The sequence below is a fragment of the Musa acuminata genome, chromosome BXJ2-10, assembly GCF_036884655.1.
Source record: "Musa acuminata AAA Group cultivar baxijiao chromosome BXJ2-10, Cavendish_Baxijiao_AAA, whole genome shotgun sequence".
NCBI lineage: Eukaryota > Viridiplantae > Streptophyta > Magnoliopsida > Zingiberales > Musaceae > Musa > Musa acuminata.
The window spans coordinates 17,936,899-17,946,188 of record NC_088347.1 but is presented as its reverse complement, the minus strand read 5'-3'; the positions used below and the strand labels follow the sequence as shown (position 1 = coordinate 17,946,188).

Below are 9,290 nucleotides of genomic sequence, written 5' to 3'. Positions count from 1 at the left end.
TAACGAACCACCACCGCGGTTAGACCGAGGCGAGCGCAGACTGGATCAGCCACCAGCCCTGGAGAACATACAAAGGGCCCCATCGCCCTGAAAAGTCGTCAGGGCTGATTCAGTCGGCCGAAACATTTGCGAGTAGCAACTGCAGCTTAGCTTAGTTATAGTGAGCGAAATTAAAATGGATTACACCGTATATTGTTCGCATCCGAGCGAACCGAAAAAGAAAGTTTATTAGGTAAAGCCTCCTCCCATATACAATTACGTTGGCTGGACCTATCAAAATTTATCACCCTATTCCCTTCATGATATGCATGGAAACATGAAAAGCAAAAACAAACTACCCAAATGCAAGTGATGACTCGCTCAGCATGCTTAATTGTTCATTTACAGCATCTTGCAACAGTTCTGTAATGAGAGACTTGAGACCAAAAATAAGAAGCACAGCAATCCAGATGAGTCGAGCTAAGGTGTAAGTAAGAAACAACATGTTACGTTTTAGCAACTCCGTGATAATTTGCAAGAGTGATGATACATCCGAGTGCAAGAATGCGAGGCCGTGTTACAATTTGCACACAAGTAATTTGGACACAAGTGTAAGAAGAACCAGCAGATTTAATGTCTGAAAAACATCTTATGTTCCGGGAAATCCAAGCCGAGCTCCTTGCAGAGTTGCTCATCAGGTTGCAGAGTCTCCGGTATCGCACCAAAGGCACAGCGTGCGACCTCAATCCCGGAAATGGTATTGTGCAAGAATGCAGATGCTTCCTCTACACTCTTCCTCCAGTCATCAGACGGCATTTGCATTGAAGGCTTGGGAGAGAGAAGCGTTTTCTCTCGGATGACCTCATTTAGCTCTGCGGCCTCGACAAATCTCTCTGTGGCTGCCTCCCAGGACAGTGCATGCCTAAGATCATCTGTAAGGGGAAGAGGCTCTTCGACTAGAGCTCTAAGAGTTAATTGCACAAACTCATTGCTGGTATTGTACATGTGGCAATTTGGAAACTGCCTGAAGAATTCATTCGAAGGGTGGTTGGCGCAGATGACAATCTTTCCCATTGCAAGAGCTTCTGCTGTTGTCGTGCAAACCACATCTGTGGTGCTCGGATTAATAAACACCTTGTAGCTGAAACAACAGGAATACAAATGTAAGATCAACAAATACATAGAGAACTGGGTATTTTCGATAAGCTTATTTCTCAACTTATTGGAGGATATATAAAATAACAACCGAATAAAATTAACACGTTCACTCAAAAATTTACTTGCAAAGTTTAATATATTCAGTCTGGACGAACACAAATAAGTAGCCAAGAAGAGGCAACATGCGATGCAAATAAGGTTTTGAGGGCTTACTCATGAAATAGAGAATCCACATGATCACAGCCAGGATAAATTCTTACACCCAGAGTCAATTTACTGAAAGATTTTTGAATGTCATCAAAGTCTTCTCCGTTTCCATACAAGTCTACTCGTAAATCAGAAAGCTCATTTTGGTGCTGTGAGAGTAGTTGGAGGAGTTCAGTATAGGCTTTACTCCAAACCATCTTCCCAATAAAGTAGGAACCCTTGGAAAAGGCCTTTTGACCTCCCTCTACTATTAACCCATGCTTCATTTGCCCAACCTCGAGGAATTTGGGGTTTACACCGTGGACATTACAGATGATGGACCTTGGGAGATCTTGGGTGGCAGCTGATAATCTCACAACCTGTAATAACATAAATGTTAGGTAAGCGGATGGTTTGTAAGAGGAAAATTTTAGGTATGATAAATCAGCAATTTAATTAGGACAAATGTCTGCATACAGAATTCTATATAAGTTGATGTGGTGACAACATGCAGAAACCCAGAAAAACAACTAGCCATGTCACAGGAAGTTCCCACTTAACCTTGTCCCATGATATTAATTTGTCTTAGTAAGTGCTAGTTTTTTCCTTCTGTGCACTCGGAAACTCCCCCTGAGTTTTAATCCCAATTATCTATTAACATAAAACCTATGCATACTTCAAGCCATCATCCACTCTTTGGTTCTTCCTATGTTCAATAATATAAAATGATCCAAGATCATTTAGATAATGCTGTCGGCATGGATAATGCTGACAAAGAACAAAAATGGACAAACCACTAGCAAAGATAAGAAGCATGTACTAGCATGAAGAACAATTCTAGAGTCCAGATATCTTCTGATATGGGAGAAGCACGTATCCAGCTTGCAATATGCCATACAAATAAATGCCAAGAACAAGCCTATAACATCATGACTTCGAGAAAGACAGCATTCTTCCGATTCTACTAGTTATATGATTATATCGACCTATGACCAAATTCCCTCCATCCAGATCGATTATGTAGTTATATTTATGACATCTGGTACAAGGTTACATGACCATTTAAGCCCACAGAAATAGTTGCCTATCCACCATGGCTATATTCTTATGACTGCCTATCCTAGAAATTTTCATTAGTCTAAATTCGGTAAGGTTCCACAAAAACTGACAAGTTTAACATGAACAACCTGTATAATGCTTCTTGGGTACATGACAGATACTTCAGATAGTAAATGGTTTTAAATTCAGGAAATGTTTATGATTTCCTGTTAGATACTTGGATACTTTTGGGATGCTCTTTGGCAAACAGTGATTTATAATGAACAGTGTTTAGGTTTGTCACTATAACCATCATTTAAGACACTCAGCAACATGGTTTGCTTTATTAGTCCTTACCGATGTATTTGTAATCAAATCAAATATTTAAGTTAAGAATTAAAATTTTTTCTTTACTTGTCATTGTAATTTAGGAAATCTTAATCTATTTCCTTGTTTGCTAATAACTATTAAGCATTCCAAATAGGGTGATATCATATTTGTTAGTATATTAAATAGAAATAATTTATATTAAATAAATATGAAAATAAAAATATATTTCTTTTAATGGAGGCTCACCTCCTCCTATTTAAGGGGAGGGATTTCTCTCCTTCGTTCCTCACCTAGCCGAGCCTAGCAGCGGGAGGAACGAGTTACACCATGCTGACAAGAGTGAATATATATGTTACGGTATGAAATTGGACTGAAATTACTCACAGGCTAGGCCCAGCCCGTAGGCCAGGCCCAACCCACGGGTCAAGCCTTGGCCCGTAGGCTAACCCAGCCCAACCATCATGGGCGGTCACATGCGACGCACCTGACCAGTCCATGGGCCAGGGCTGGGCCAGCTTTGTATGATGCATGCCTAGTTATGTGTAATGTACATGACCAGTAGATGGGCTGACCCAATCTAGCCCAATATTATTGTTGGATTTAGGCCTAAATATTGATTGAACTAAACTAGGCTTGATTAGTTTAGATCGATTCAAGGTGATTCCGAATTGATTGACTTATTCAAGTCAGTTTAACCTAAATTGAACCTAATCTAGTCCAAATTATACTAGTCTAGGGTGGTTCTAGACCAGTTAAATGAGGATTAGAGATCGGTTCAGTTAGGTTCTAGTAAATCGAGTTCAATTGGATTAATTGAACTAGAGTTCAAGTCAATCGATGGCTAATTTGTATTATTTGATATTGATGATATTTGAAAAAGATATTTTAAATGTGTTATTTCATCCCAATATGGACATGACCAGTGTGAGATTATGTTATTTTCTTGCTGAGAGCAGGTAGAAAGATTCTCTTCGGGGATTAGCGGGCCGTCAGACATGGTGGCTGGACGGTTCCTCCATCTGCTATTTGGAGGAACGTGTCCCCACTTTGGCGGGTGAGGGACACCACTCTATCCGCTGTTGGGAGTGCGATATGAGTTTGCCTCCATCCGCTGTTGGGAGAACACAAACTCATCCCGTAGGATAAAGCCTCTCCATCCGCTATTGGGAGAGTGCTCCTTCGAGTATTTGATATACGCCAATGGGATGATTGATTGAATTTTGATTATGTATTCATTTTGAGTTTATGTTTGGGGTTCCTACTCAGCGTTGCTGAATTTTCTTTGTTTTTGATTTTTAGAGCAGCCTCCCTCTAGTACTAAATCGGATTCCAATGGAGAGCGGACCTTTCTCTACCGTTAGGTAGAGCCACTTGGATGATTCTTGAAGTTAACATCACTATGTTTATTTTTCTATTTGTGATCTGATGAATAAATGAATTGTAATAAATGTTTATGAATGATGAATAAAGTGATGTTTATCTACTTGGCCTGAATGTGTGGAAAGATATGAAAAAAAAAAAAATTTCAGGATGTGACAGTATCGATAAATTATTCATACGATACGAACCGAACTATACCGAGCCATACCGACACATGGTACATGAGGGCACACCGATGTACCGCCTATATCGGTCTCTTGTCGGATCGATATGTACTGCCCGTACCGAACAATACACTACGGTATGACGAACCTTGCTTAGCAAAACATCTTGATATTACTCTCTTATTGTTAGTTTCATTATTTTAGTTTCTTGTATGTTATTAGTGAATTTTATCATGGCAACGAATACACTTCTTGTTATGGTAAATTTAAGGATGCTCATGAAGTTTCATGTCATCACATGTCATTAGGTTCTAATTTTTTAATTTTAAATTATTTTCCTAGCAAAATATGATCCCACAGATGTCACTCGGTCAAAATGACTGATATCGACCTAATTGCCGCTGATCAATCCAAAACCCGATTCCAGTTTTATGACCAGCAGATAGGTGTCAAAACTCAACAAGGTCTAGTGAACAAAGTTTTCTTCTTGTTTGCAAGTAATAGTTATTGCCAAAAGAGTATGTTGAAAAAGGGCTGACATCAAATCCATTAAACTGTTTCTGTAACTTGAGAAATTTGTGTGTTTGAACTAGGCTTAACCAAAACTTGATGATGACTGACTTCTCAGCTTTTGGTGATATAAATCATGATCAGTATTATGGTAGTAAATGCCACTGATTTTAGACTACCATCCATAGCTAGCATAGCTCTGTATGCCACAGCTTACACTCATTTGTTTGTGATAGGATTCACTTTTTCAGTTAGTCAAAGGAAAAATTGCCATGCAACAGTTAAATGGACATGCATGATTCTAGCAATGTATTGAAAGTTCTAACGGAAACAACAAGAACTTGAAGGATAGGCATAACTCTTGCAACACGCTAACCTTGTGGCAATAGATCTGAATAACCCAACTGTTGACATATTTCAAGAGAAAAGCTTGTATCTGTCCATTTTTCTCTCTCTTCACATATTCCAAGTAATTGGTATGAACAACACCTATCACTTTCCGGAACTTGGTTTTCCATCTCCGTCCATGATGGTACCATGTAAGATGTTCTGGCTCCTCAAGGATAGCAATATCTGCCACTTCATCAGGAATTGTCTCGGTGATGTCCCCAACAGGTAGAATGCTCCTTTTCTCCTTTGAGAACTGCAATTTTAGATAAATAACATGCAAGTTCTTAATTAAGTAAAAAGAGTAATGTACTACTATTTGTATACCACGGCTGAAACTTAGATCGAGCCACTCAATCAGCATTTGACAGCTTAAATTGGAAACATGAAGTACAGTGAAAAGAAGGCCTGTAGGGTACGTTTAATATTTTCAATAACGACAACCCTTAAATTATTGTAGTTGATGACAATTATGCAATCCACCAAAATATATATAATGAAAGTAAAGGTTCATGATTTTCTTCTGCGTATCTTACCTTTCCAGGATAAAATGTGATCTTAAATCCTGAAATAACATCAGCCTTCTCTTTGAGCCACCAATGAACATAGGCTTCGTGCTCCACCAGTGAACTAAATGTGGTTTTATTTGGATATACCAATGCTTGGTCCTTCAATGACAGCCAAGGAATTACCAGAGTGACGTCCCAATCAGAATCCTTTGCCAGATAAGCAGCACGAAACAAAGGGTTGACAGCAGTTCCAGTCATCCATGGTAGACTTGCAGTTGTGAAAATCGCAATATGCTGCTTCTGAGCCATCAAATCGCTAGATATCACTTAATGAATGTCATGTCAGTCATTCAAACACTGTTGCCAATGCAGCCAAGTAAAAACCCAATGCCCAAGCTGCATTTCAACAAGAGAAAGAAGCATTGTTACAAAAAGAGAACCCACGTACACCAAAACCCATTTGCACCATAAGAAGATGTCTAAAGAATAATCCCCTGGATTTTATTTAAAAAACAAAAGAATAAAAAAATAAACAAGAAAAAGAGAAACATAGGAGAGAAGGGGGAGCAAACAGAGTGAAGAAGAAGATCACAGCAGGAGGTTATATTAAGCCCTTTCGGATTATTGATACAGGAAAGCTTAGAAAATCAGAAGCTCAATCACAAAAGTCTTGATCTCAAAGATACACTTTTCAGTCCAACTAAATAAAATCTTGTGACATGCAGCAGTACCATTCCATCTTATTCTTAACTTGCAAGAAACATTGTCCAACCCAATTGTCAAGATGTCAAGGGTAAACACCAAGCATTGTTTAGCTGGATTGGGTTGGCAACAGATCTGGCCCTCCTTGCCTATCTATCTATGTGTTACAGAGAACACAGAGTTCACCGACGGTGATGCCTCTTTTGGTAAGAATGTCTTCAGTATATGTTCGACCACAGTGAACCAACCATGCCAAAATCTTAAATCTGAGAGGGATCTTCAGCTTTTCCCCCAGAAGAAGTTTCAAGGGCAGGGATTTGAATAAATAAAAACCAGTTAAATTCCATATCCATAGAATTATATAACCGGAGTTGTTGAATTGCCAGCTAGGAAGCAAGCTGATCAAATTTTCATGGCTAAGAAACAAGACCAGTTACCAAGGCAACAAAGTCCTCGAGCTTGTTCACCCCTTCACCATAAAAAAGTCTAATATGATCGATTCGAGATAACACCAATATTGGAAGCTGAAGGAAGTTTTATATACTAGTTGAGGCACGACATGTAATCTTTTATGGTAATCCAAAGCAGCAATTCAGAATGAGAGAACAAAATGAGGGTTTACACACATCATCATTAGGGTGCCATAAGATCTGGCAACAAAGATAAGAAAAGGAACAATCATGGAATGATTGATCTCCTATATAAAAAATCAAGGGACGCATCAAAATCATTGTTTTCGCACACACTTAACATCTTTTCCGGCCCCAAATTAATGGGAATAGCAATTTTCTCAGGAAACTAAATCTCATTTCGTAGTACCAAACTTTCGTGAACATTCCTATACCTGCCACGACCAATGCCAAAAAAGAGTTCTTACAAGTCGACACGAAAAGGCATCAACGACGACAAATCAAACAAAAACCACAGATGAAACTGCTCGATTCTTCAGATCGGCGCAGCAAAGGTACGAGTTAGGGTTCCAAAGATTCAAACTCAATCCTAGAATCTGATAAGGATACAACCTCGAAGGGCATCGAAACGCTTGAAAAAAGGCAACGGATCAAAAGCGGAGAGATTACCTCTCCTACATCTGCTTCTGACAGAGAGAGAAAGAGGGATCGTACATGGAGTTGCTCGATTCTTCATACCGGCGCAGCAAAGAAACGAATCAAAGGGTTCCAAAGATTCAATACGCTACGGATTTGACCTCGAAGTATTAGAAGAGAATATACGAAGAATTAAAAGGGAAGAGATTACCTCTGCTGCATCTGCTTCTGACACAGCGAGAGAGAGAGAGAGGGGGGGGTGCGGAGGAAGTCGCCGAACGATAGGGAAAACGGAGCGGAACGAAGGATGAGGAAGGAGACGACGGAAACCAGAAACATACCGGTATGATACGCTCCCATACAAAGTTAAGAAAGAAAGGGCTCTGCCCAACGTTTGTGTCGTCGTTTCCGTACCTCAACCCTAGCCTTCGATCGAGCGGCGAGTTCAAGTATTCTCCAATCAAAAGGCAGGTATATTATTCGGGTGAAAGAAACTGATATATGAACCTAATTTTGGCGTTGATCTCGTGTTGCTTTGCTGTCATGACGAGGACGAGGGACCCAAGGTCGACATCTGGGCCCGCTAGTTCAGTTGGTTTGTGTGGTAACACATGAGGGTCGATGCCAAGGTAAACGTAGACGCCGAGAGGTTTAGCCCACGTGGATGGATGCTCTTCCACAATTAACCCTTTAAAATAAATAATTTAATGGTAAAAATTTAAAATTTAAGATATGTATTTTCAAAAATAATAACTTAGCTAGTAAAGATCTTAATAGCTTATCGTAAAATCTTATCTTCATCATTTATTCTTTGTAAAAAAAAAATTCATGCATAATTTACTTTAAAAAATCTATATAATACTAATCCCAGAACTTTCCTCTCATAGGAATTTACTTATGGGCACCTTAATATGATTAAGTGATGTTTCATAATCGATTCATATTTTGTTAATTTTTATTAATTTTTTTCTAAAATAATAAAATAATTATTTATATTTGATGGGATAATTATCCTACTAACTTCATTGGATCTCAGTGATTAAACTTAAAATACTTAAATCCAAGTTTATAATAATATATTTATCATCAAACTCTTATAAGTTAATTCAAATCTTAAGCCAAGATTAATAATAGTAGATTCATCTATAAAGTCAATCTAAGCTTTAACTTGTTGAATCTCAAATTTTGATATGAAATCAATTGATAAATTGTTTGATCAAATCTATATATTAATAAAAGTGTGCATAATTAACTACGATAGCGATCAAGACATAAAGCAAAATGAAGTGTCGAAATCAAGATCGAGAATTCGTTAGGAGTCTGAGAGTTCGTCGGAAGTCCAAAGGTTCGTTGAAAGTACCACTGAAATTGGTTGAGAAGTCAAGGAGCTTGCCAAAGAAGCTCGTAAAAAATCGTCAAGAAGATCATTGTAAAGTCCAGGAGCTTGTCGGGAGTCCACTAGAAGATTACCGAGAAATCATCGGAAGTTCGTTGGAAGAAACTTAGACTTACCAGACTTGTTTTGTTTAGTGTATACCTTAAAAATCGAAGTTAGCACATAATTATGGTTAGGATTGGGAGGTAATCCCACTAGCTTAGTTAGGGACCAATTGGACTCAAAACAGGGCTGAGTTGGGTCGGATAGAAAGCCCACTCAGCCACTTGGAGCCTTACCAGTCAGAGGCACCGCCTAGGGTGGGCGATGGAACCACATGAGGCTCAGCCTCCAAGGAGGTTTGGGCGGTGGTATCGCCAACCATAAAGGCTGTTAAGCAGTGGTACCGCCCTGTCAGGCGGTGGTACCGCCAGGCCTAGTCTCCGAGGCTCTATCAAGCGGTAGTATCATCGGACTAGATGGTGGTACCGCCTAGTGTTAGCCTGCAAACGATAGTACTACTCAA

At 39.1% G+C, this 9,290-nt stretch overlaps 1 protein-coding gene across 3 annotated transcripts; it reads right to left on the bottom strand.

The window, feature by feature from the left end:
• Positions 1-467: 467 nt before the first annotated feature.
• LOC135582029 (digalactosyldiacylglycerol synthase 2, chloroplastic-like) lies at positions 468-7,733 on the bottom strand. 3 transcript variants are annotated; one of them, XM_065127854.1, is made up of 6 exons: positions 7,601-7,700; positions 7,423-7,483; positions 5,669-6,037; positions 5,122-5,388; positions 1,351-1,703; positions 468-1,120 (listed from the first exon to the last, which is right to left on the bottom strand). In XM_065127854.1, the coding sequence occupies exons 3-6, from the start codon at positions 5,948-5,950 to the stop codon at positions 610-612; spliced, it is 1,413 nt and encodes a 470-aa protein (XP_064983926.1). In that variant the 5' UTR covers positions 5,951-6,037; positions 7,423-7,483; positions 7,601-7,700; the 3' UTR covers positions 468-609. The 3 variants fall into 3 exon arrangements, with proteins under 3 accessions (XP_064983926.1, XP_064983927.1, XP_064983925.1); XM_065127855.1 differs by having other exon boundaries at positions 7,423-7,537; positions 7,601-7,696; XM_065127853.1 differs by lacking the exon at positions 7,423-7,483 and having other exon boundaries at positions 7,601-7,733.
• Between the last annotated feature and the right edge of the window lie 1,557 nt (positions 7,734-9,290).